This window comes from Anopheles moucheti, chromosome 2 (assembly GCF_943734755.1).
Source record: "Anopheles moucheti chromosome 2, idAnoMoucSN_F20_07, whole genome shotgun sequence".
Lineage (NCBI taxonomy): Eukaryota > Metazoa > Arthropoda > Insecta > Diptera > Culicidae > Anopheles > Anopheles moucheti.
This window is the reverse complement of record NC_069140.1, coordinates 7,375,980-7,403,909: the sequence shown is the minus strand read 5'-3', so window position 1 is coordinate 7,403,909 and position 27,930 is coordinate 7,375,980. Positions and strand designations below refer to the sequence as shown.

The window sequence follows — 27,930 nt, the reverse complement described above, 5'->3', positions numbered from 1 at the left end:
CAATGTCTTATAGGTACATTATTAATATATTGAAGATACTTTTTACTCTATATCATTGCAATGAAATATCGTTCAGTCCTGTCAAGATGTTTGCGCGTTGAACTAAAGCAAGGGGATGTAACAGAGGCGTAACGGAACGAAATACATCTCGCACGAACATATCTTGCTGCTGTGCTAGCGATGCTTTTCTCTCCTTGCTGGGCACATCTACGATCGCATGCAAAGGCGCACAAGTGCAGCTGAGCAAACGAATGCGGGTTGTGCTACGTGCGCTTCAGCTCTATTCCTCAAACCCCTCCCTGTTCCTCAAAGCCCTCGTAGCTGCTTTTATATGGTTGGCAAGTGATGGTCGGACCGTAGGAAAAGGTTTTTCTGTGGTACACGCGACTCTTGCGTTCCGGGTAGCTGCGGTAGCGAGGTGTTTGAAGTTTTCGGCTTAAGTTCCCGGTTACCGCTTTGCTTCTGTTCTAGCGTAATCGTTTGCTCGATCTCCTTCTGTTTGGTAATATAATCCTCAAAGTACTGATGCGTTGCCAACCGCTCACAGGACCAACGTTTGGCCGGATCTTTGTCCAAACATTTCTGCAAGAGGTGAAACAGCGCCATTAGATATCGGTACATTGGCAGTGCACAACACTAACTTTGGCTTTACCTTTAGAAAATCCATCATCAACGGATTGGCTAAGGTACGTGATGGCATCTTGGCTTCGAGTGTTTCCAGTGTCGGAGGCACGGGAAGCGTTATACCCTGTAAGGATGGCGCAAAGAAAAGAGGACATTGTCGTCGTCACTATATAGCTCCATTCCGTTCCAATTGGAACACCAACACTGCTTACCTTAAAGAACTCATTTTGATTGAAAATGGCCAGATGTCGAGGTAGAAGATCGCCGAGCGTGCGTCTGATCAGGTACAGCTGATCGACATCACTACGGCCGGGCCAGAGAGCATCGCCGCGTACCAGCTCCGCGAACACACACCCGATGGCCCATACGTCCACCGGCGTACCGTACTGTGTGTCCCCGACCAGCAGTTCCGGCGCTCGATACCATCGTGTTGCTACATAGTCTGTGTAATTTTCACCGGGACCTGAAACGCATTCACAAAAACCAAACCAATAATCAAATAGCAAACAATCAACACTCACAACATGTCTCCTAAGATCAACTACTACGAAGTAGTGCTGGGTGAATCTGATCCAGAAAGAGAAGAATACTCAAAGATCCATGAATCATCCAGGATGTCCAAGAGATTGCGAGTCGATTCCTGACTTGAATGACTCCATATGAGTGGCTCTTCTCAAAAGATACATTGCGCACAACACTACTTCGAACGTCTACTAAGAAGCACTACTGACAACACGGTACTTACTTAGCATACGGGCAAAACCAAAATCACACAGCTTCACCTGTCCCTGAGCCGTAAGCAGAATATTTTCCGGTTTGATGTCCCGATGAAGACAGCCTTGCTTGTGGCAGTAGGCGACGCCCTGAATCGTTTGGTACGTAATCTGCTTCGTGAGGTTATCGGGGCAACCCTGATTGGAGGAACGGTAGAAACAACAAATGATTATCATTCACTATCACTTGCAGCATTGCGCTGCTGCCTGCCCGGTTCAACGTACCTCCGGATGTCGCTCTAGCTCATGCAGCACTGTATGCTCGCAAAACTCAAACACCAAATGCAAACGGCGCTTCCGCCGGAACACCTCCAGCAGGCAGACCAGGTTCGGGTGCTTCAGGTTCTTCAGCAGTCGTATCTCTCGCAGCGCGATCTTGCGTATGGCCGGATCGTCCTCGGACTCGACGAAGCGCTTGACCGCAACGAGCGAACCCGTCTCCCGGTCGCGGCACTTGTACACCACTCCGTACGAACCCTCGCCCAGCCGGCTGAGCTTTTCGTACCGGTCCATTCTACTGCTGCCCCGTGATCTGGAAAAAAGTGTCGACAGGACGAACATGCTGCCGTAAGCGTGGGTGTCGGTAAGTGGGTACGGTTGTACACTGGCTAGCAACGATCCCGGCCAATCGTCGGGTTGATGGGACACGGTGCAGCCGCAGGACTCTTGCTCGGGAACACCGTATAAGATCGTGCGCGACCGAACCACAGCAAATGTGCCCTGGAACATTCTCCAGCGTGAACTGCGACGCTCACTGCCAGACCAAATCCATCCAGGGGCCCTCCAGAAGACGGACCCGAATCGCTAAATGGAAAAATCGCCTGACCAGTTAAACTTTCGCCTCTTCTCTTTCTGCCCCCAACGCATTCGCTTTGTGCACACACACCGTCAGTCTTTCACACGACGGTCCATGATTACTTCAAGAAGATTCCATTCGGCCAGAGTGAGAACGAAAGCACAATTCTCACACCACTCTGCTGCTGTTGATGTAGCCCTGATCCCTACGACTACGCTAGTGGTTAGATGTTCGGACACGAATCCTTCACGTGAGTCCTTCGATTAGAACGCAAATGTTTGGCACTAGCCTTGGTTGAAGCGAGGCCCACACCGGGCCGTTGGCCCCCTTCAATGTCAGCGAGTGAGTAAAACGTACTACCCATACACACGCTCTCGTACGAACAAACGTTACTCAAATACTCGAGTTCCAACAACCCCCACAAGGACCTCCTTAGTTAAGCGTACATACATGTAGCACCTTATCATCACGGTGGTCAGAAAGGACGAATAAAGCCCCAGGACTGAGGAACTCGACGGTTAGCGTTAGCGCATTGGGAAGCAGATTGGAAGCAAACCAAAAATCAATACCCGGTACCTCTTCGTACCAACCGCCAATTACCGTCAGGGAGATGGTTTCGGTACGGTACGTCTTTGTGTAAATGTTGTGCGGTTATAATGTGCGGTAGTAGTACAATAGTACCACCCCACGTGAAGCGTGAACGTAAAAACGTGGTCTGTCTCCGTGTGTTGTGGTTATGTCGTCATGGAGCAGCTTCGTTACAACCAGGAAACAACCCTTTTGCCTTCCATTCCTACCGTGCGGCATTCGATTTCAGTCGACCACCAGGACAAAAGCCAGACGCAAACGTGACATTTGTCTTACCTTTCCTGTATGGCTTTGATAACTCCTTCCGCTTTCGACTCGCCGGATGTCCATCTGAAGGGTAGATTGCTGTTGGAAGAAGGTAAGCGAAAGGAGAAGGGAATGAATTATGCACCAAATGGGTCGGTTAAAGGATAAAACTAAGTTGCATTGAAGATGTTGTCTTTCAGGTAATGTAGTAGTTTAGTAGTAGTAGTAGTAGCAGATATTAGTAGTCGTTACATTGAACATGTGGTATTACACATATCTATCTTATCATTTTAATGATTTATCATAAATGTTCAATCTTCAATCATATACTTCAGAGCTCCTTGAGGATCCTTAATCCTGGTCATGAATCTTGGCCAGCAATGACCGGTTGAATTTTACAGTATTCATGAATCTTTGGAATAGAGCTTCAGATTCTTTCATTCAGTTCAGAGATTCATGCAGATTCATGAATCTGAATCAGATTTACCCAGCACTGATAAATGTTCGTTGAAGGGCTACAGGTTCTAGGTTAATAGCAGATAAGTTTTAAATCTAGATCCCGTAACTTTTGCTCTTTCTGTGGTACGGTTGTAATGAGATGCTACGAAAAATCGTTACCTGTACTAAGAAACATGTTACCCCATCTACAGAAACCTGGTTTGCCGTAATTTAAAAGCTCATATTCTTACGAGCCTCGGCCTTTCTGCCAAACGCTCCCAAGGGATCCTATCCCCGATACTTCCTAATATATTCACTCGCCCTAGTTTAACTATTCCCAATCCATTAAAGATAAATGTTGGGCTGGAACTTTTCAAAATACCAATCGCTACTGTATTGTGTACTGTGTCGAGGGAAATAGGCAGAAAAGAAGGCCACAACGGAGGACGGGGGTAGATTTTATCGGTAATAATTATCGCGCCAAGAGTCGTACGGTTTGTACGCGCCTTTGGCGTGATGGTAACATCGTCTTCTGTCGCTACCGTCATCGCCGTTGCCGGTCTCTACAGTGGGCCAGTAGGATTGTTGCAAGCATCTCACCCCCCCGGGGGTTCGGGTTGACCTTTCGGAGTCGAGTTTTCGGATCGATTTCAGCAGTTCTGGAGAAAACTTTTACACGCCATACCTTAAGCAATCGTTTAAGGTCAAAAGTTAAAACAATCGTTACAGCAAAGCTATTCCTTATGGGTAGAATGTTCTGCTTGGGAGAGACCCTTGTTTGAGAATGTGTGAAAAATGCTATGTAGTAGGTCATAGCTTTACCAATTGCGGCGTCAGTGCGTGCTTTCTTCAAGCGATTTAACGTTTACCCAGGGTGCAAGGTATATGCCGCGAGTAGAGTCGATCAAGTAGTAAAATTACTTAGTATACGATGCAACAGCGAGCCCAGGCAGAGTTCGAAACGTGACTGAACCCGTGACTCAATTTTCAAGTTATCCAAATCAATTAAAGGTCCCCAACAGTACAAGGTATTACAGGCATATGCAGCCCGCTCATATCGATCCATCGGCAATTGACCGGAGCGATAGCTTCAATCTATTAGTCAAACACAGTCAACACAACCGGCGTCTTTAAGGTCTGACATTGAAACGTGGAAACGATCCTATGTATCGGTTGGAATGTTTTCTGCCAGATAGCTATTTGTGTTCCACTAATCTAGGTCATTAATTCTGGACGACACTCATCAATCAATTGCCTAACATGAGTCGCTCGTGGTGAGCAATGTGTTGCACGCAGTGAAGCAACTACGATCGTGTCCGGAATGAATCCGGACAGACAGCAAAGCTCATGGCAAATCGATAAATGAGCAGCACTGGGAAGAAGAAATTGTTACTTCCGAACAATGGCAGGATGTACTGTTGTGAACCTTGAAACTCGCCCGTTAGTTAAAGCTGATATTCATGAGTCATTTGTTTGCTGCAGACTTTTCACATACCATTTCCGACTAGTAATCCAGCAACTCACTTGGTATTTTGGGGATTTTCGTACTACAAACCCACCGGACAAAAAAGATGTCCAAACGCGAGAAAAAACATTGTTCTTCCCCGTGTTCCAATACATCATGTTTCCCCTGCCAGTAGGCGACGCCTGTTTCGCCAGCGATTAGTAATGTCCGGCAGGTGAAAGATAAGGCATCCATATCCTGCTCGAGACTCTAGCCACATTTGTGCTATAAATGGTGCAGTTGGCATGGCGTAAGTTGTCACACGGTTTTCCGCAGTTGTACAGCCAGTTGTAAACAGTTACAGGGTCCAGATACTCTCCGTTGCATACATCCAAACCGACATTGTCGCAGTAAAGATGGCCGCTAAGCTGATCCTCGTTGCTTCCGTACTGCTGGTAGCTGTCGCTCCCTTTGCAGCGGCCAGCCCGGTCCGGGGCCTACCGGTAAACTTCCGGTCCAATCTGGCCGGCCAGAAGAACATGGACATTCAGTTCCCCGAGGGTGCCACCTCCATCACGGCGGATTCAATCAACAATCTAGCGGTCGTGTTTGCGGACACCGTGTACATCATGTCCGATGGAAGTGTTGTACCGGAAAACCCCATTACCACGTTGGCACCACCACCCCTTTCGACCACATTGTTCCCGGGCAGTAGCAGTACCAATGGAGGTGGACCGATCATCACACCACCTACCTTCCCCGGCCGGAAATAGTTCGCAGCCGACGGAGGTGAAGTTGTACCGATCGATACTGGATTCCCAAATTGCTCGCAGCACGTTCGCGTGCAATAGCAGACTGACTGAGATATGTGTGTGCAAAATCAATCCCCAAAATAAAATGTGAAAAAAAAACAACCCCCAAATACACACACCCACGCGCACAGAACTGTTCAAAACAAACTTTGTTTTGGTGTTGGGTGCAGGTGAACCGGAACAAGAAGGAGCGGGGTGGTCTGTTTTACATTGCCATTCATGATTTCGCTTTCAATGCTCTCACCGTTCCAAATGGAAAACAGATACACGATACGTGCCAATCCCGAATCGACCGGTTTGCATTTGTTTAGGACAAACACAGGACGAACTTGGAAAATTGGACCCATAAATAACTTCCTTTTACATGCCAACGGGGCACACTCTCGCACCCATCAAAACCTTTCATTTCTTCTTCCTCTCTCTCTCTCTCTCTCTCGCTCTCACTGTCTCTCTCTTTCTCTCGGACATTTCTCCTAGCCTGCCTGCTTGTGTTTGGTGCAAAACACATTCGGCCAACGTATCCGGCACGAGTTCAAAGCACTGCACGCCTTTCGTCCTCATTATCCTTAGCTACCGGAAATATTGTGCCGACTGGTTCGGTTCCGTCCGGTTGGTAGGACTTTCGCACAAGAAACACATCCTCGGAGTGAAATTGACTAAGCAGTTTCCAATTGCATACGATGCAGGATCTTTCTGGTCCACTTTCAGCTATTCCGATACATTAGTAGTCTCCTGTCTAAAAGCCACAGTTAGTTTATCTGTTCATTGAGCGGAGTTTATCTACATTCTGCTTAAGGTTTTGCATCAGGAGACAATACACCGAATGTACTAGGTGAGAACCGGGGCACTAAAAATGGCGCCCTTGGGTACAGTACAAGGGAAACAGGAAAGTTACCTGCGTGGTAGTAGCGGTAAATGATTACCAAACAACCACAACCGTTTCTCCCCGAACCATTTGTCCATACGGACCGCCACGTTGGTACCGTTGGTAGTGGGTTGCGGATGGGTTGTGTTCGTATTACGTCTGATTTCCAGTATCGGGCCTTTCCAGTTGCTAGGAATGTCGATTCATACACGCACACGTCACTGCACTGATCCACTTCAGTTACTAATCGCGATGCAGCAGGTGTATCTTCTGCTGTAGATTGTTTGTATTGCGACTAGATCATCCAAGTAAGCTATTGGGAATTTCACACAACACACAACATGCGCTATATTACGCTATTAAAACACTCCGCACCAATTACGATCACTGCTCGGCATCTCCTGGTGTGTTGCTAGGTCCTTCGGCACGGTAAGGTCTGCCCAACTGTTCCTTCCATCGAAAAGCACTCGGATGTTCCTGCCTACCAGCGCTCGCTCTTCGCACGGGGAAAACCACAAACTACACCTTCGTACCCGTCCTCTCGGATGCCGAATTCAATGAAGCGAAAATCGATCGCCAACTGACGGAGCAACGGTACGCGGATTTGCTTCGTTCGATTTTGCTTTGACTCTCGACAACGCCCGCGACTTGAAGACGTTGTGCAGTGGGCGCAAACAAAACTCGATTTTCTGCCACCAGATGACCCGTGTACTCTACCGCACGCACTATGTACTTCCAGCGTGCCGAGCGTAATCGCCAAATGACCACAACATTTGCACAACTTCGGTTTGCTGTCTACTGCGTGTTTCTACTTTCTCGATTTCGTATGTGAATATTTTAGCGACTTTTCATGTACTCATTCGCGGATTTTGAGTACTACGCTTGAACGGCTGGAATGTCCTGGTTCCTGATACTCTTGAATATACCTGCGTGCAGCACACGTCTAGCTCACCGGACCGGAATCCTCTGAGCCTGAGTTTACAAAAGCCAAAGAAAAGCTCTCCGTCCACAGGGGGTGCAGCAATCAAAAGGAAGGAAAGAAAAAACTTCCACCATGGCAACGGTGAAAAACAAAACAAATTCGTTTCGGTCGGTTGGCTGGGTTGGGCTTGATGCGCGTGTTTAGGTCGGTAGCTAGTTCCGCGCCATGCTGGTGATAGGAGCATGGTTCGTAAGGGGTACAACGGTTGACGGACAGGCAAGAGGCTGTAAATAATGTTCGTGACCCGTTCTGCGACACCTGTACGAGACTGTGTCCCTTTTTTCTCTTTTATTATTAATGTTTGTCAATCCATCATTATTCGTGATGCAGATCGATACGATCGATGTGATAGGGCGCAGTTGCCGGAGTAATCGCAGGAATACGTATAATGACAATAGATAAGGAGATATGTTGAAGAATGTTGGATCTATTTCGTTTCCAGTTTGTCTGTCAACATAGATAAAATTTTTTTGATTGCAGAGAAATTAGCACTTTCTAGCTTTCTATACGTTAATAAGTGAGACGTTATATATTTTAAATTTCAATATTAAAGTTCGTGCAGTTTGCAAAATAACACATTTAGAAGTCCTATTTAGACTGCAATACACGGTTAATTCAAACCTGGAACTTTTCTAAAAGTAAACCCTTTGTACCTCATATTAAATGACAATTATATCTCCTAGTTTGATTCTCCTTCGGTGTAGATATCAACAAGACTTTAAAAACTATGTTTATGACACTAAAAAACGTGTATTTTAAATAATACTCATAATATCCCTATTTTGCTGCATGGTCAAATATCCCCTACCCCGTTTGACAGCACATGTCAAATCCAACTCCGAGGGTAATTTTTGAATCAGCTGATTCGTGACAGTACGCCGAACGTCTCTCGAATGTTTTGCTTGATAAAAAAAGATCCCACACGCTCAATAACAAACGTGACTAATGAAAAGAAGCTGTGTGTTTTTTGTGCGCCAGTCTGGCAACAGAAAAGTGTGCGATTGTTGAAGTGGTTGAAGGAAAAAAAACATTCCAGAAGTCGGCAACGGCGGACAGCTCGAAGAAGGTATGTAATAGAATAATGATTGATACATGATGTATGGTGCGTATCGTGGAAAAAGCGGAAAACCACGATGCAAAGTGATGCAGGCTGTGAACTGTTGGTATATTTGTCTGATGCGTCGATTACCTTTCGAGAGAAACCGTAACCAGACCAACTTCTTTTGTTAGAACGTGGATGATCGTTTAGAAACGTGCCGCACAGAGTGCATTGCCGCAAGATAAACAAGAAAGGACATCGGTTGCTGGCGCAATAACGACGTTACCGTTCGACATGTTCATGCTTTTAGCAAACAACAGAAGAATACAAATTTACCTAGCCCAATTATCGTATTCTAGTTCGGATTGTACACTTGCTGGAAAAACCAGATGTGTCAGAATTTATGAGCTTTCGGCCGAAAGTAAAAGATGCTTATCGCTCACATTCATCAACACCCTTTTGTGTGGACTACATCGGGCCGTGGGTGTTAAACGGTGTGCCAAATTTAAGAGGCAAACACGAGATGGTTTCCTAGGAAAATAATTCGTGGTTGTCACAGTTTCACATCGTCCATCGGCGGAAGTCTATCGAGGAAAATTGTGACGCTTTCGGTTGGTGTCCTACATTCTTGTTTTGGTATTTGTTTCATCCCATGATCGGTCATGCCCCGGGTGTTGGTTGCACCGTTAGATGCTTCATTTGGGCAAACTTACCAGCAAAAAGTAGACGATGGGAATTTGCAGATTAAAACCGTTTCGGAAGATCGGTCGATGGGATAGAAATGGTTGAGCGAAACGGTATTTCTATCGTAGTAGCCACCCAAAATGAGGCTATAAAAGGGAATGGGAAACATCGCTATTTTTGTGCATGGTTTTGCGTTGTTTTTTTGTGTTCTTCAATTCATCTCAGTGAAGCAAATTTAAGGCCACGGTAGCGTGAAGCATATTGTGGCCTGGAATAACAAGCACCGCAAACGCATTGTTTGCCCTCTAGACATCAGACGAAAAACCCTCATATCGATGTAAAATATAAACAAGAATCGAACTGCTGAAGGACGCCAAACTCGGTGGAGTGGGGAGGAAGGGAGCACAAACGACGCATCGCAAGCACTAACCTAAAGTCTGCCCTTCGTTGGTACGACGCTCTGTACTTGTGCAACTACATCAAACAAGTAGCGTGTAGTGGGAGAGGAAAATTAGTAAAGAAAACGATAGAAAGCGGAGGGAACAGAACCAACCGAAAAAGGGAGAGATAGAGGGCGATAGCCGATCGCGTATAGGTCCGTGTACACGCATCAATGAACTTCTTAGCAAAAGCAAAACGTCCTTCCTTTGGCGGGTACACCATGACGACGGGCTCCGTCCGATAATGTTTCGCCGGGTTTCGTGGAAGCTGAAGTGCAATCTAGTTTGCGGTTCTGTTCCGTGTGCCATCGTAGTTGGCGCTTGAAGAAAACAAAACACTGCGTTCGTTCGCACAGCAGCCTAGTGCCAACAAAGCACCTCTGGTGGGGGAGGAATGGATAGAAAAGAAGTCAACTGTGCAAACATGCGTCGCGTAAAACACGATAAGACTGATTGTGAGCGTATAATGGGAGGGAGAGTCGAAAAATACCGCGTTGTCCCCTAGAGAACCGATCGGAACCCGCTGGAACGAACGAACGAATGATGATACAAACCAAACCACCTCAAGGAGACGGAAAAATACATTCCTATCAGATGATGTAATATATTAGCACTTTTTTGTTGAAAAGGCCGTAGGCATTGGGCTGCGTGCAGAACGTTTCACGATAATTTACATTTTATATGGCTTTCCTTTTAGATAATTGCGTTGAAATTGTGACTGTTGCTTCTAAAGAAAGTTTGGTGCACTTGTGGATGAAGTTTTTTTCATGTTCATGTGTTACTTTGATCAGTTTTGATCGGTTCGGCTACCGAAATAATTCGTTATCTTCCGGTTACTAATTGTAAATTTCACTTACCAATTTTCTACATCTCAAATTGGTAGAACTATTCTCTCCACTTACACGACCTAAAAGGACGGGTTTGGTCGACCGGTGCCATTCTAATCACATGATCAGCCTACCGTATCCTAACGGATCTCAGTAAGTCAGTAAATATGATAAATAATCCCATGACAAAATGTTGTTTTTGCCTCAGCTGACCATAAAACATAATGGAATGAAAAATGAAGCGAAAAAATACCAAATTATTTGCGGTGAAAGCGATGGGAAAGTGGCTTTTAATCACGGCACAATCACCATTCACCAACCTCGATTTATATTTTAACCGTCTCTCAGACGATCAGAGTAAAAGATAATTCTAACTAGCCCACACTTTCTTTTCCTATTTTCTTTTTAGCTTGAAAGAAGTAATTTTTGTGGCAGTAACGATAAGGTCTGTTCGGGCAAAAAAACTTTGCTTCCAGATTTCGTGCATCCATTTTTGGCCGATACGCAAAGCATCATCAAAACGATCGTAATGCAATCGCTCGGTTACGCCATCCGATTGGCATCATCATAGGAAAGCGACTGAAGGGGCAGTATCTCGGTGCGTGCAGCTGACGCGTTGGAACGTTACAAGCAGAAGATGCACTAGAACAGTGGCTCCCACGAAATAAGGGACACACGGAACACGGGACAAAGCGGTGACGAGGAAGGAAACGAAAATAACGAAAGATAACAACCACCACCGAACTGGGTCCCCGACAATTTAGTCGCGAGTTCGTGGCAAAGCGCGTTTGTTGATGCTGTTGCTTGCCACAAAAGCAGAGCTGCAAGTTTTGCCCCACCATCATCATCGTCATCATCATTCTGTCGATCTTGTACGACCAGCTCCGGTTGCTGCACCCGGCCATTCGTTCGATTGTTCGTTCGCTCTGCAGGTTCGTTCATCCGGTCGCTCATAGAAGCTGAACGTTTGGTGGTGGAAGCAGGGGTGTTTTGGTGGAGGGATGGTGGCAGGTGCCGTAGGTGGGGACCACCGAAGCACTATTCGTTCGCCCGACCGGACGGACGCATTCACGCACGGTTCAGTTATGTTTCAGCGCTGTTGAGAGGCGGAAGCAATGTACCGATTCGGCCGGGAAGCATCGTTTCAAGTAGTTGCAGTCGTCACTGGCATTGGTGGCTTTTGACGTGTACGGGTAGCATATTGTGCACGAGCAGCATACTTCTGTACGCAGTGCGAGCAAGTGGCTAAGTTTTCATTCCCATCGCGTCCCGTTTGTTGCTGGAAATAGCCGATCGGAAGCACCTTTGATCCGGATAAAGGCATCCGAGGACGCACTCGTCCTACCAGAAAGAAGGAGAGACAGCGCTCCGTGAAGAATACCGTTCCTGTAACGGAGAATAAACCCTTCCTTGGAGGTTAATCAACCTGGTCGCATTTACGTGAAAGTTCACCTTACGCGGTTGGAAACTGCGCAACAACATAACACCATTTCGCTGCGAACAAACGAGAAAAGCGACCGAGAAAAACAGAGACGGAGAAGCAGTTCGTGAAGCTAGCGGCACTTTCATCTTGTTTCCCACGTCTGGCGTCCGTGTCCGCACTTCCCGCGAGATCGCGAAGAAAGAAAGCGCCGGCGCGTAAGCAAACAAACCAAGCTCGAGAGCAGAGCATAAAGCAACGATAAGAGAAAAAAAACTCCTAAATCAGAAAGGCAAACGGGCAAAACGATCACAAACGATCTACATTTGGGATACTTTCTCTTTTTCCCTGGCCCATCATCAAACGGGCAGCTACACCGACGGACGGATATTGTTGTTTGTGGTCTGCATCATCTTCCGTACGGTGGTAGATCGATCGATCGAGAGCAGCTTCTTTGTGCAGTGGAGGAAGGCAAAACTAAAGCAAATCGATGAGATCCTCGATCTTCGCGCGTTGTTGATCGTGCTGTGAGATTCCGTCTGTGTCACGCGTGCTTAAGTTCGATGAAACTGTAGTGTTTGTTTGTTTGGTTGGTTGATTTAATTTTATTTATTATCGCACATCGTCCAGAAGTTTGTTTGGGAGTGTGTCGGCGAGTGTTTGTGATCGTGTATGTGTGTTCATGACGGTGACTGTCCCTGCAAACGCGTGCCATCGATCGATCTGTGTCAATCTCGTTACGGTCTCACTTTTTGTGCGATACACACCGGGCAGAAGCAGAACAGAGATATAGAAAAAGTTTGCTGTAATGATAGCAACATTGGCACTGCTTGCTTAGCAACTGTTCATTTCACCAACAACAGGGACTGGAACACTGTGTGAAACGACTTTCATACGTACGTACGTAAAATATACAATAAGAAGGTAACAAATACACAAGAAAACCTCCACGATGAGTGCGTTTAGTACGTTAGCATTTTCCGCGGCAGAAATCACCAACCTGCTACCGCTCACAGCAGTGATCGTGTGCATCGGTGCCACGATCATGTTCCTGATCAAGTAAGTATAGACTCGCATGTACTTTCCCCTTTTCACCGTTTTCATTTCCATTCATTCAGGTTGCAATGTTCGTAAAAATGCAGGAAAATTGGAAAGCAACAAATGATTTTCGTGTCGAACGGTTAGGAAAAAGAGGAAAAATGGAATTTTTTGACGTGTTTAAGGTGGAAGATCGTTGAAACAGAGCCACGGTGCACTTATTTTCGGTTGAACGATGCGCTCCATCGAAGGCACGTGGCTGAGTTGCTCGACCTGAAGAGCAGTGGGATATTGAAACTAGTATTTTTGGTGCTGATCCACCATGCGGACGATCGTATGCCATTTATCAGGTTGGGATGTTATCGTCGCCTTACTTCCGGGGTTTCGCAGGTTTTTTTTCAAGGGCGATTTTTCAAACGTTTGCTCGTATTATACATCCGTGGTTGACCGGAGCGCGAATCGATTACGTTTCTATAGTTGGCTACAGATGGCTCCTATTGATTTAGGCTAACCACAATCGCTAGAGCAAAGATAGCAATGTGAGAAGACATTGTTTTGTGCGAAACACACAAAAAAGTGCGTCACCAAATCTCCAAATCCAAACTGGTTTTTGAATGGTTTAAGTGTGAAATTTATTCTTTGCTTTTTCCTTTGCTGTGTCCCTATTTTATCACATACAGCAGCAAAGCTGAGGATTAAGTATTTGTGAGGTGTTGGCGCCAACTTAACGGGAATGACTATTTCATGATCGATTGGTCAAAACATTGCTAATTAGCAGTTTATGGGTTTGCAGAAGCTACTAAAACGGAACAGTCGCCATGATTGGAAGATTATTTGTGCACTTGAAACTTCAGGGCGGTAGTTATCTTTACGAAATAAACTTAAGCTGCGTAGGGGAACAATAATTCGAAGTATTTAGGCTGCACTTTTGTATGCATCTTGAAATAATGTTACTCAATCTTTGAGGATTAACATACCATAACATTAACACACACGAATGCTTGCTTATTCGAACACGAAACCAGCAAAAAGCGCATGATAAGAGCGTACGGATGAAATTGATTCGCACTGTCGGCAACCGATGTTCCGACCATGTCCGTGTGTGTCATGTAGCTGCGTCAGTAGTTGGCGGTCTGTCACCGCGACCTTGAAAGTGCGACGCGAAGCCAGAAACAGAAGAAACAAATCGTCCCAAAAGTGGCAATGTTTCAATGTTCCTTTTGCGTTATCGGCCTCTACCGTATGCCGCTTGTCGCCGCAGCACCCATCCAAATGAAATGTCGGTTCGGTCGGGTGTGTTGGAGCAACCGTGGGCAGCATAAATTAACCAACATCAACAACACGCTCGCGATCGGTTCGGGGGGATTTGTCTCTTTTTTTTTTTGTTTGTTGGTTCTTCTTTTTGTTAGAGTAGGGAGCAGTAGTGTCTGCTGGACGTACACGCCACCCCACGCCACAAATTGTTGTACCGGCATTATTATGATTTCATTATCATTCGCAACCGGCGAACCGGCGATGAACGGCGCAGCATTCACAACACTGCGCACACCCAAAGGGAAGGCGGCTATCGGTTTTCGTACGTTCGTGAAAAGCGTGCGTTCAACCGTATTTGAACGTGGCCATAAATTTATAGACAAAAACGAGGGGGGTGTCAGAGAGTGGGTGTGAGGCTGTGGAGGGGTAGCTGGGGGCAGATGGGGAATGGAGTGATCGCGTACGACACGTAACCATAAAAACGGATCGGCAGTTGTCTTCCGCATAACGACGCATCGTCGGAAAACGATCCGTCAGAAACCGTCGAACCGCGTCAAACGAATAATACTACTGCTGCTGATGATAAACAGTGAATGCCTTTGGCAAGACACGGATTAGCCGATGCTTTACTTTAGTACTTATTACCTTTGGGAGAATGCTAACCTGTTCGTTAATAGTTGGGAATAGGAGAAGGAGGTTTAACGGAATTCCATGTGCATTAGAAACAAAGAGGTTGAAACGAAGGATCGGTCTGTCTGTCGAATAGCTTATATATTTTTAATCCTGTGCGTTAGAGCCTTGTGTAAGAGTTTGGATTTAACGATTGCAAGGATGTAGTTAATGTTCACAAAATTCTGTATTAAGATTATACTGATTATACGAATGCAAGGAATTAGATAATGCATCTGATACATCGGCCTTGCTGATGATCTGATGCTGCAATAGAATAAACATCAAGAAAATGTCAAGAATACATCAGCAAAGCATGTGAGGTGTAACAATTCAATACGGTTACATTAGATTACAGCAAACAGGATGGTAGATAAGATAAAGAGAAAGGCAACAAACGTATAGAAAGAAAGTGCAAGTCAATAACGGGTCATTAGGCGCGGATGAAGCTTTTTTAAGTAGGGCTAGAGTAAGTTAAACTCGTTGAGTTTTCCTCTTTCTTGATCCACTCACAATTGCGCACATCATGCTGGGGAACAAGATTTGTCTAGGTAGTTTCGCTCCGAAATTCTTTTTCTTACGAGAGGAGTTCTACTTCTTAACCGGCACAACAAACCTCAAGAGTTCTAAGGCTTGCCATTTCCGTCTTTCATTGACTCGGTGGAGATTGGTCCTGTGTTAGGATTTTCGACCGGTTCCTGCCGTGTGATGTCCAGCGCCGCAACCAATACACCACCGGAGCGCCATCACGAGAGAGTATTTTATTTTAAACTACATTTTTGCACCTTCCAACCTGCAGTAAACGACCGTTTTTTCACGCTCGCCATGCCTCAATTACGGCGAACCGCTTGAAAGCTGCATTGTCGTGCCGTCGATCGTCGTTGTGCTTCTTGTGAGATAGATCTGCACGATCTGCGATATCCAACGTCTGTCATCACTCTGCGAATGCTGGTGCAAATTTCTGCAAGCAAAAAAACACCACAGACAGCGAAAAGCTCCAACAGTTGCGGCCTTTCGGAGGCTGTGATGTTCGGTGAATAGCGAATGCAAAACAAACCCATACTCACGCACACACCTTAAACACATCGCCAGCCTTGACTTGGTTTTAAACCGGTGTGTTGACTGCTTGTCTCAAGTCTACACACCTCGTGTGCGGCCCATATGCACCACACGAGCGTGATGCCGTACAACCTGGAACGTATTGGTCCGGTGATCGATCGGCGTGGAATTGACCGTGTATCTTCGGCGTGAAGCCATCGCGCATGCATTGGCACGGCAGCATACTCTACTGCTGGTGGACCTCTGCATCCTGGATCCTGCTGCAAGTACTAGCTTGCGAGAAAGAGAACGGACAAACTGGAATGGTTTGCAAACTTCGGCTGCTCGGAAAGGCCGGTTTTCGTCGTGGACATGTTTGGCGTGCGTTCTGCGTTGCTTGCAACATGTAGATCACCTATGGGGTCGGTTTGAACGTCAGCTGTAGCGCGATGCCGACGGGGTCGCCTTACAGAGCTCGTTCTTTGCGACATTCCGTTTCGTCACGCTCTTTATTGCAGACGGTCAGAGTGCGTTACCATCCAGCTTGGATCGACGAGATCGTGTGTAGAACCCGTGTGATGATGTGACGCTGTGTGCTGACATGATCACCGAGATTGCTTTTACACCACTGCCCTACAAGGGATACGGCAGCAATGGTCACGTCACCCAGTAATCGTTTTTCGCCTCAACGTCCCTCGAGGTACTGGTTTCCTTTCGAGCGTGTTGCCGGTATTTCTGAACCTGCTCGTACTGAGCGACGTCTGATGAACCAATCGAATGTTTGAGATGCATGAGAACACGTCTTTCTGTCTCGCTGCTTTCTTTCTTCGGTGTTATGCATCGTGTAGGTCCGGAATTGATTGCGGAGCTGTATTTGGTTTACTGTTTATTGTATCCCAAAGTCAAACAGACAATGTAAATGGATGGAAGGCTTTTAAGCGACCTAAGAGGTGGTCACGGAGGACATTCGGCTGTATGTCCGAGGACGGCTAGGGAATAAATGCCTAAGAGATGTGGCATTCGAAGAAAGATAGTGGGGAAAGACTGTGTACAAGGTAAGGCACATGGAAGGTCAGCGTTCGGTCGGTCTTGATGGGGTTGACTTCTTTAACGGTTCTTCAACTGCGCAGCCTTCAGATCAAATCGCCGCGACAGTGTCTACCTTTACCATTTGGACTCATTGAAGTCTCTCCTCGCAACAACCTCACCTCAATGTAATACACCGTTCGTTCCATTTCACCTCTCCCTGGCTCTTTCCCATTCTGTAGTTCACACTCTGTACCGTTACTGCAGTGTCCCTGCTGGTCACGTTTCATCTCATTACACTCATCAACATCATCATCATGTGTAACGAAAAAGCAGAAAGCAAAAAAAAGCCTAAACAATCTCATGTGTGTGTGTACCACTCGTTTACTTCCAGGGCCGCCGTGATACTTCGAGTGCAGGCCGATGACGTTTTAAGGCCATCGAACGTAACGCAGCAGAACCACAACGTGCATGTACCGCGCCTCAAAATGACCCGTGTCCATATACCGTTCACATTTCGGCTGCTCGACGCGGGAAACAACTCGTTTGACGGTAGGTGGCCCAATGCGTTCCATGCGTTCTTGTTTGTAACGAGAGATTTGGGGAAGGACTCGGTAATACCGTGCAGAACGAACTGTTCAACACTCTGGGGAGGCTATCGAATTCTTTCGCTCCGGTTACCAATTGAAGACCGAGCCCGTGTAGGGGGATGGATATGGTGCGTGTGTGCTGGAGCTCATGCTCCAGCAAAAGTTCACTCGATCGCGACGCTAGTAGTAGATATTGCGAATGGTGCTCACTGTTCGGTTTTAGTTTTAGAATGGAATTGATTACGACACCGAAACCACATACGGCACGGTATTGGTTTGCAACCGAAACATGCAAGAACTCTAGCTCAGGCGATAGGGAGTTTAGTGTCGTTTTTAGACATAGCTTTAGACCAAACCATACGAGGAGAATGTGTTCGATCAAGCGAACAAAATAGATTGTGTAGACGTGGACCAAGCGTGACACGCACAGACATACATTTTACATTTAATTTTTCCTTGCTACAATCAGGTGTTGGAAGCGATTCAAGGGTAACATTAAGGACATTTAAAGCGTTATCTTTTTTTTACAGCTAAGGTGACACAGGTTCTTTATCTCAGATAGCTCATTAATCCAAAAATAATGATATTTGTACGCAACGCAAGAACAACTTCCTTCAAACGCAAAGAACACACGTGCCGGTTTTAATGTCTCCGTAACGATAATTGCTTCTTGTAACATCAATGATTACATTTCGTATTCCAAACGGGAGCATTTGATTTACGAGAACCTCACCACCGCAACGGGCAATTTAAAATGCAAACATGATGGTAAAACAAATTAGGGAAAGTATAGACCAACTAGGGCACTAGAATCGCTTCCGATCGTTAAGTTTAGCTTGAGGATGGTTTTGATGAAGTAGTGGGAAGAATATTGTTTTGCTGTCTTTGCTAACAAGCTGATCACACACGACTGTGTTGCAGGCGATAGCGATGTTGTAGAATCGTGCTACAGTTGTAATTTAAAGCCGTTAAACATACAGTGCACGTTTAGCACATTTTAGAATTGTTTAGTTCCTGTGTTTAACTCACACGTTTAGTGGCAAATTTGCGCTTTTTTTGCGCTGCACACTTATTTTCATTCCGCCAGGAGCTAGGATGTTGTGGTTGTGAAACAATTCTGTGCTCCGTTTTTATTTCGATTCGAGGGTTGTGGTATGTGGCTAGAATTTTTATAGCTTTTGATTAGCAGCATCTTCGTCTGTTGTTTTAAAAAAAAGCTGCCGGTCGGTAGTACTGACGCACGAAACCAAAGCCACACAAAAGATTCCACGAGAGGAACCGACGGCGAACGGAGGTTGTGTATGTGTGTTGTAGAATTAATGTTTGCGTTAAACAAGTTAAAGACACACGTGACGTACGCCACAGTTTTGCGGTCGTACAAGATGCACCACTAGTGCCAGCATCCGTCTTACTTCATTAAAGTGCAAAGTGAACGTAATGGTGGGTCGCACATAAAATACGACCCCACTACGCGCCCATAAACAAAGTGGTGAAAATAAGCGGCGCTTCGTTCTGCCAATGGTTGATGCATTTCCATTTCCGTGAGCAATATTAACGCTTTCGCGCACACAATGGGCGAACGAGATGGGGTGTGCAGGCGCTCCACTTGCAAAAGTTTGTCGTACCGAAGATCGCGTGTGTTACGAGGCACCGTTCATTACTTAGATTAGCACAGGACCGCTTCTAGACGTAGGAATGAATCTCTGTCCGTCACCTCCTCAGATTGAATCTCTCTGTCTGTTCGCTGGAGTGACATTGACTCATCAGTAAGTACTTCGGCGTACGCTGGTACGTTGCCAGTCTAATGTTGCACCTAGAACTTAACGTCAGACATTCCCTCCATCCTCGGGCAAACCTCGGTGCAAAGTTGTAATACCTGTTCTAGTTATGAGTTCTAGTATCTACGTGACCAAGATCACGTGAGGATATTGTGTACACTTCCTCGATGTCAGAACACGAACTCGGCTTCGAATGGTCCGGCCCGGTGAGCTACCCGTTAGCAAGTTTCAATCCACGACTAGCTAATGGTCGCATTGTAGAGTGCACTGTTCATTCTTCTGGAGCGGTCCCGTACGTTCCTCGTTTGCTGACGACGATGCAACAGAATATTTTCACTTTCCATACACGGAAAGTATTGTGTGCATTCTGGTCCTAAGGGTCAACCTACAAACAGGTTTACGCAGCTTCCTGATTGATTTTTTCAATCAGGTCGCTTATCGTGCTTACCTGACTCAACTTCCTCCTGGTATAGTGTGTATGCGAGTGTTTGATTAACACTCCTTGGTGGTAGTAGTAAGACTTGGGCGATTCATACATCTTCAAGGATTCGTGAATCTTTGAAATACAGATTCATCCATTCAGTTCTAAGATCGCTTCAGATTCATGAAGGTGGATCAGATTCAAACAACACTAGCTTATACTGCTAGACATGCGTAACACGGCGAGCGGTTAACTAACGATGTACATTTCTACATACTATTTTTCCAGAGGTACGCCTAGCGGTGTCCAGTCAGGTGAAGTACTCGCTGCAAGCGTTCTGGGGCGTTTCTATCCGGGAGCTGCATGTGTCGCTGTGGAGAACGTGGAACGATCTGCGGGAGGCATCGAATTCGCATATCGTCGATTCCAGCTACTGTCAGCAACTGGCAACTAACGTAAGGTCTGACTTCACTGCCTTGTATTGCGATAACATAAGCCCCGTTGGCTAAACCCGGTGGTGGTGCACGTACTGCCGTGCACCGACACAGTTTTGCTCGACCGATTCGCGCTGTTTATTACACGCCTGATCTTCCTCTTATCAATTAGCACAAGATGCCCTTTTTGAACCGAATCTTGAACTCCTCTTGCACGTTCCTTTAAAGCGTAACCAGTTGTTTTCTATCTAAAAGAGCACGAATATTCGCGAATAGAAGCGTACAATATAAGGTGACTTCACATTGGCGCTAATAAACAGCGTGGGAAATCCCCAGAATTTGTTCGAGCAAACGCTGGCAGCTGGTTTTATGTATCTCCTTCTCACCACTATCGTATTCTGCCTTTACTGATCATTTTTTTTTCGTTCTTTTTTCTGGCCTTTGCAATTGTGTACGGCGCGAATTCTTCACACAGATGCTGTCAACCGCATACGGAGCACATCATTGCCCTGCAGTCCCCGAAGCCACCCTTAATTTTGGGCGCTCCACCCAGACTAGCCTACCCATTGGTGGTGTTTATGATACGTGAAACTGGACCGGAAGAGCTACTGCATCCGGATGAAACAGTAAGTGTCAGCGTAATGTTATGCTTTTGTCTCTTTTTAGGATGTTCTAAGACTATTTCGCGTCCGCACCCCCGTCTTTGGTAGCAACGAATGAGATCATTCGAGGCCAATTATTGGTGGATCAGATCTGATGTGTTATTCGGTGTTAGTGAAGATACAGTAACCGGTTCCGGCACCGGTACGAACCCCAACCCATCATCCTTCGTCGTCACTTTCTCTCTGACCTAAAAGGTGATCTGCATCCAGAAAGAAATAAAAACGGAGCTGCTACAGATCGACACCGTCACAGTCCAAGATTACGCACGATTCCCGGCGGACGCCTTTACGGGATGGCATTATTGATTTTTGCATTTCCTCCCTCAAGGCACTCGCACTCGCTGCTTGACTCGATTACGCCAGGCATAAGATGCGTGTATGTGTGTGCATAAATTAAATGTTGAGTAATATTTTGCTTGCGTATCTTCTCCTTTTTGAACATTGTGTGGCATACACACACAAACACCCAAGCAGCCACGCAGCCGTACATCATCAACCAAAAGATCGTGAATGCAAAAATCAATAAACCGATCGATTGTCCTACATTTTCACGACACATTCGGGCCCGTACGATCAGTGGGCCGATATGTTTTTTTTTTCGGAACTTCGCGAGAGCAAACAGATTATGTAAAACAACATAACGCATAACGATCATTTTGTTTCCTCGTTTCCATATGTAAACAGTCGAACTTTCCGTCGAAAGCAACTCCGTCTTTCCGGGGACTTTTTCCGTACGATTATGACGATCGCGTTCGGTGCCGGTTTTTGGGCAAGCTGTGAGGAAGTGAGCTTGAATAAATATGTACGAAATGACGCTGGTGGTAGGTGAGGAATAAACACGAGTCGGAAGCAACAGGAACTTGCCCAAAATGAGGAAAAGCAAACACAGTTCTTGTCCTTGCATAATCAACTAATGATGTATTGTTATGGCTGGATTTCGCAACAATCGAACATTATTCGTAGCGCTGTATCTGTTCAGTATGCTAGCTTTTTTCCAAGATTAGCAAGGCGAGTTCGTTTTGAACTTAATTCGCACACTTTGTGTACCATTGGTTGGTCAAAGAAAGGCAGGTATTTTCACGTGATGGTCCCAACAACATTTGTACAGCTTTTACCCGTTTGAATGATAAATTTATACAGCTTTCTTTGTATCAATCCATCTCGGAAAGTTTGCTATGAGTTGATGAATCGGTTGTCCATTAATCATCTCAAATGGGTCATCAAAATGGCTGACCTTCGGGTTAGAAACCCTCCTCCGAACTATTGTGAAAGTTTCCCTTCCTCCAGGGGAAAGTTTAGATCAGCTGAACTCTGTTGACTTGGGCTACAAAACTGATCATACTTGGTACGCGTTGTTGGTATCTTAAATACGATGGCAAATCTAAGAAAACAAGCGAACCGGATCGAACTGTGTGCGGATGGTTTGTCACAATACCGACAACAAGCAAAGCAGGCGAAGAAAGGGACACGCTTTCACCCGCCACTAAATTGAACCGCGAAAGGGGCAACATCTTCTTTGCATCTCACAGCGACACGCTGCATTTGCGTTCCGTTTTCACTTTCTTTTCACGGTGTGTTCGCCCGTATGGTGTGGTGTCACAAGACACCGGAGGCGTGCGTATAGCGGATGGGATGGATTATTTGAATGCGATTTTTTTGTATGTTTTGTTTGCCCGCTGTGGTTGAGTAATAATGATCACTTCACCGTCTTGAAAGCACAATCACTTACAAATGCCGCCCTTACAATAGAGAAAGCAAATTGCGTGTTGTGTAGTGTACCACCGGGGAGGGGTTTGGAAAGTTTTGGCAGCGTCCTGTTCCTGCTCCAATCGGGATGGAAAGGGGGCACCACCATTTGTAATTGGTTTCGGAATTCGCAGGAAAACCACATTTCTTCAATGTCATTGCGATCTGAGGAATTATGAGCGTCACACTAATGGCGTAATACTCTGCTTTTTTCCTCAATCTCAATCTCTCTTGCGGAATCGAACAGCGAAAATACCGTCATCGTAGCGAACCGGTTTTGTGAGAAGCGATCTTACCGATTGCGATACAAATCGGGATCATCTCTTAGCGAAAAACACGGTATATAGCTAGCAAGCAACTAGCTGCGTAAGATGAGTTGTTTAATGGGCTGTGATAGCATGATCACTGTAATGCGAATACCTTGTTGTTGACAATTCCGTACGACCGACTGGATATGATCGGCGACATATTATCGATCTGCGAAAGACAATACGACCTCGGACGTGTAGTCGGTACGTTTGCGTTTTGTCCAGATAGATGTCATGTGTTCGATATCAAAAGAAATCACACTCCGGACGTTTGTGCACGTATCGATTAATCCTACGCTCACACCAGAATGACGTAAATTAGAAAGAATTTGAGATGTCTTGCGCTGTAGGAATACTGTTGGAATACGCCGTAAAACGGTCGTGCTTGTCATTTCAGCGCAGCCAGCAGCGACCTTGGAAGGTGGTTGTAACAAGGCCGGATATAATAAATATGTTAACGTATAACAAAGCTTCGCGTTAATGAGGGACAATTTTTCAGCGTCGGTTAGAGCCAATTAGTAGACAGCTACAGAAGCACCAAAGAATCCTGCTTTAAATTATGCTTAACATTATCATCGCATTATCAACTGGACTCTGTAGGAATACAGTCCCATATTGTCCCATAGTCTTTCAAGCACAGAATTGTTCTATTGTTTAGATTACCTGTTGTATATTAAAGGTTTCAAAGAAAGAGTATAATAGGAGATAGACGATGTAAGATCATTTTCCAGAGAACGATCAGAATTATAGTAGCGAGGTAGTTCTGAACCGACATTCTCATAGCACTTACTTACATACTTATCAGGCGCTAGAAGCGCTTCACGGTCTAATCCTGATGCAGAAGTCCTTCAAACCGCTCACGGTCCATAATCCCAGTTCTTCTGGCAGACGCATCTACCATCTAGGCAAGGGTAAGCCCCAACTATCTCTGCAGGGATTCGTCACAGCATAGTTTAGGTAGCCGTTCACGTAGTCCAGCTATCTGGACTACCCATTCCACTCCTGTTTTGCCATGCACCACCATCCGCCTAAGGTTTTGGGACTAGCCCGTGTACCCAAGGTTGGATATTCGGTCACATATGTTACCACTCTGCACGACGAGAACGTGATGGAATAGGAGCTGAATAGGAGAGTCTGTGGATCCCCCTGTAGAGGTTTCGAATCCTTCCCCATTACAGAGCAAATATTCAGCAATAGTTTAATATTAGTCAGAATTCATTCATTTTATTGATGAATGAACTGTTCAAGAACCACATTTAAACAATTATTAGAAAATCCTTAATATATCAATGATCCTAACGAATTCCCTTATATCTGTTGCATTTCTTCAGGTAATACTGGTTAATGTCGTTCATCTGCGGGATCCGGTCTGTCCACTGCCGACGTCAATTTTGGCCCAGTACTTGAAGCAGGCGAGCGGTCAACTATCTTGCTTGAAGGTAAGTGCTTAAACGAACGGTCAACAAGCAACGAATCGAGAGTTAACGAACTTTAGGTGCTATGACACCAACCGGCATTGGCATACCCGAAGCACCAGCACCACCACGCCCCTCTCGTGTGCTACAGAGAACGTGCAGATTAATTGGCCAACGGAATTTGAATTCGCTACGGACTTAGAACAAACATTTCACCTCACATCCACATCACATAAGAGAGGGGTTCGATATTGCGCAATCGTGTGTGAGTCGTATGACCAGGTGCGAGATAGACTTCAGCATAAGCACGCGGAGAGCACTGAAGTGACCTTCACAGTTCAATTTACCAACACCGGGTACCGGCCGAACGGATGGATCGGTGGCACGATCACCGATACTGCATCAAGAATCGAAAATATGATCCTAATGCTGCCGCAATGTGTGTGCTTGCCCGTCTGTCGGGTTGGAGTTACTGAGTGCAAAAGCAGAAAAAGCCACACCTCCTGCCTTTTACTACCACTTTTCGCCCGCTCAACTCCCCCTAAGCGATGGAAGCTGGAAAACTAGTAACGCTTACCTCCACCAACACCCCACAGACCGGTTCATGTGCGGGAGGATGGTTTTGTTTTTCGCTGCACAACATCCTACCCCACGCGGCCCGTTTGTTGGCCAGTTTTCTTTTTCATGGGCAACATGTGGCAATCGCAGGGCAAGCAAACAACAACCGACCGACCGACCGACACAAACACTCCGCGCTACGCGTGCGATTATGCTTTCGATCTCAATGGAAACTAAGCTCGAATGATCGAGCCGTGTCGGTGGAAGGTAGAGGCGGACTGGCGTGGAATGGTGTAACGGTCGTTGAGCCGAGCCATTGCCTGCCAAAGCCTGACTGGTTTTTATTCATACCGTACCCCGCGAACCATTGCTCCGCACAGTGTGTCTCGGAGGTGGTAGATAAATGAACTCATTGCTGGCTGATCGGATGGCTGACGGGCGCTACTACCATACTGCTGCTAGTTAGCAATACCGGTTTACTAAGCTTGGGTAGCGTTTCCTTTTTTTTTTGACTTGATGGTTTATCGATTTGTTTGGTGGTGATTAAAATTGGTTGGCGTTTTTGTTTTTTTTTTTTTTGCTGGGTCGGTCGGTCGGGTTGTCGCAGAGTTCGTTAACGTTCGCAAAGATGTAGGAGCAGCATAGGCAAGATTCCGGTATTAGATGGAATCACAGCCGACTAACATGGGATCGCACATTTTTAGCAAAGATCGCGATAGAACGAACGGTTTTGTTTAGCAGTACGTTCATATTTGCGACAAACCGAAGGTCACACCGTGGAATACCAAAAAATCGCGTTGAATTGGAAATGAGGGACCATGGGGAAAAAGACACGATCACTTCCAGCCCGACCGATGATCATGTTACGATCTGCTGGGGGAGTTAGACGTGCCCATGTTTTTTGGCAATATGCATTTGCGGTATAAATTCTACAATCTCGCTATCTTTCTACAGATAATTAGTGGTGACATTTGGCCGATAAGGCTAGGAAATATGTTCTACAATCGGTGCATTAGCATATTTGCAAATATTTTACCATCGGGCAACGTTTTAAATTTAAATAAAGGTTTTAAATTGCAATTTTAAACACTTTGTGTCACCCACCATAGACCGGTTTAGTGGCATTGTGAATCCCAAAAACGTTCGTTAGAATACAGGATGTGAGAGAATTCTTTAATATTTATTCTATTTCCACTAAACATAAGCCTTTTGCTTTGCACGGTTAGCTACGGTTGATTTAACGTTGGTTCTCTTTCCATTACCTTTTTTTGCAGCAACTCTATCTGGCCACCGGTGATCCCATGATGGCAGACGAAACAACGGCCACTAATACGGGCAGTAATGGTGGATTGAACAACGCTGGAAACGGTAGTGGAACTGGCCCCGCAGGAACAACCCTTCCTACGGGCACGTTATCCCTCGCGGAACCGGTAGCCTGTGCTGGCAATAATGAGCCACTGCTCTGTTCGGATTCGACCCCACGAGACTGCCCGGTCGGGGAGCAGCTGTGCGTTGTGTGCCATTACTTTCCACTTTCCCGAGCGTTACTACCGTGCCGACACACGTGCATCTGCGCAGTTTGCTTCTGTAAGTTTAGACCGTTCAACGGTCTCTTTCGCTAATAGGGAAGGTAGCAGCAAAGTGTATTGGTGTGTGTACTGATGTAAATTGCGACAGCGAAGCGTTGAATGAAAGTCAATTTTGCAATTAACTAATTTGCTTCTTGGCAATGCAGCTTAACGAAAGTTAGGAGCCTGCTCAAAAGTGTGTACCGCGGCGTGTACTGATTGTGTGTTTGACGCACTGGTGCAAAATGGTCTTAATAATTAGTCAACTTACATGCATGTACCCTCCTGCTCTGCGATCCTTCAAGTCTCAAGCCCCACACGTATGCAAATGAATGGTCGTTAGGTGAAGCATATTTTCAAACTCCCTCGTTAAGGTTAGCCACGTGCGTGGATCGATTACTAATGCACCGTTCTAATAGTATCCTTTTCTTAGCTAAAACCATTATCGAGCACGACATCTGCGTGCGATATCACCCGGCCTAGATCTGTTTACCGTTCGTGGACTGCTTTTTCTTCCTTGCTTTTCTTTTGTTTTAACTCTCTTTTTCTTCTACTCTACCAACCCACCCACAGCCAAACTGGACCGGTGTCCCATGTGTCGGGCCACGATAACGAGTTACTTCTGCATACGAACCGAGGAATATTTACCGGCCAATACGACAAACGAGCTTAAGGTCAACAGCAAACCGAAGGGAACCGTTCACTGGCTGGACGCGCTCAACGATCGGCTAACCGATTTTCTCGGCTTTCGGTGAAGCCCGCTGTAGGAGGAGGAGGCACGACGCGTTGTGAAGGATTGGGATGATACATTAGTATTAGAGCGTACCGGGCGTATCTTTAATCCGTCGATGGTTCCACGATACATTTCGTCCGGCTCCAGTGTCTTCCGGTGTAAGACAGGAGGGTCAAACGAAGTGACACACCATGTGTTTTTGAAGAGGGAATACGTTGAGATGAAGCAAGTTTCGCAGATGAGTGAAAATGTGAAAAATGTATTTAGTATTAATTTACGCGTGTCGTTGGCAACAGTTTCGCATTTCTGACCCCATCGAAGGTCAGGATAGTTAGGAGAGTCAGAGATCGTTAAAGCTGATAAAGAAATCGTTGATGGTAAGAGCAGGAACACGGAAATTCGCGTAAAGCATGTTTCTATCGTTCGTTCGTTCGATGTAATGTGGAAAAATAGGGGGTTAGGGAATGTGTAAATCACCAACTATGATGATCGTTTCAAATTGGTCCGTTTTATTTGAAAGTGTTTATGTTTTTTTGCAAGCGATCTGTCTCTCGACCCGTTTTCGGTAAGGTTTATTTCTTTAGCTGTGATTTTTAAAAACGGAAACGTAAGTGATGTGTGTTAGCAAAAGAAACAGAAAGAATCGAAAATCTTTATCTACGGATGACTGATTTGTGTTTTAAATAAAGATGTATTAACGCTGTGAATCAACTT

General features: G+C 45.8%; 2 protein-coding genes across 4 annotated transcripts; one reads left to right on the top strand and one right to left on the bottom strand.

The window, feature by feature from the left end:
- Nucleotides 1-35: 35 nt before the first annotated feature.
- LOC128305297 (cyclin-dependent kinase-like 4) lies at nt 36-20,246 on the bottom strand. Of its 3 annotated transcripts, none has more exons than XM_053042796.1 (7): nt 20,070-20,246; nt 3,058-3,126; nt 1,623-1,929; nt 1,370-1,535; nt 837-1,087; nt 653-748; nt 36-582 (listed from the first exon to the last, which is right to left on the bottom strand). In XM_053042796.1, exons 3-7 carry the CDS (start codon nt 1,908-1,910, stop codon nt 328-330), a joined length of 1,056 nt encoding a protein of 351 aa, XP_052898756.1. In that variant the 5' UTR covers nt 1,911-1,929; nt 3,058-3,126; nt 20,070-20,246; the 3' UTR covers nt 36-327. The 3 variants fall into 3 exon arrangements, with proteins under 3 accessions (XP_052898756.1, XP_052898676.1, XP_052898839.1); XM_053042716.1 differs by lacking the exon at nt 20,070-20,246 and adding an exon at nt 6,617-6,685; XM_053042879.1 differs by lacking the exons at nt 3,058-3,126; nt 20,070-20,246 and having other exon boundaries at nt 1,623-2,138.
- Nucleotides 8,513-27,921, top strand: LOC128305490 (cell growth regulator with RING finger domain protein 1-like). The gene is made up of 8 exons (XM_053043000.1): nt 8,513-8,634; nt 10,968-13,037; nt 17,398-17,555; nt 20,081-20,252; nt 20,702-20,852; nt 24,274-24,381; nt 26,190-26,502; nt 27,057-27,921. Exons 2-8 carry the CDS (start codon nt 12,931-12,933, stop codon nt 27,236-27,238), a joined length of 1,191 nt encoding a protein of 396 aa, XP_052898960.1. The 5' UTR covers nt 8,513-8,634; nt 10,968-12,930; the 3' UTR covers nt 27,239-27,921.
- The last annotated feature ends 9 nt before the right edge of the window (nt 27,922-27,930 follow it).

Coding starts and splice junctions, on each gene's coding strand:
- LOC128305490 (XM_053043000.1), top strand. CDS start 12,931: ATGAGTGCGTTTAGTACGTTAGCATTTTCCGCGGCAGAAATCACCAAC. Junction 20,853..24,273: donor TACTGCATCCGGATGAAACA/GTAAGTGTCAGC, acceptor GCATTTCTTCAG/GTAATACTGGTTAATGTCGT. Junction 24,382..26,189: donor GTCAACTATCTTGCTTGAAG/GTAAGTGCTTAA, acceptor CTTTTTTTGCAG/CAACTCTATCTGGCCACCGG.
- LOC128305297 (XM_053042879.1), bottom strand. CDS start 2,126: ATGTTCCAGGGCACATTTGCTGTGGTTCGGTCGCGCACGATCTTATAC. Junction 1,088..1,369: donor TGGTTTTGCCCGTATGCTAA/GTAAGTACCGTG, acceptor AATGCGTTTCAG/GTCCCGGTGAAAATTACACA. Junction 583..652: donor TGATGATGGATTTTCTAAAG/GTAAAGCCAAAG, acceptor CACCTCTTGCAG/AAATGTTTGGACAAAGATCC.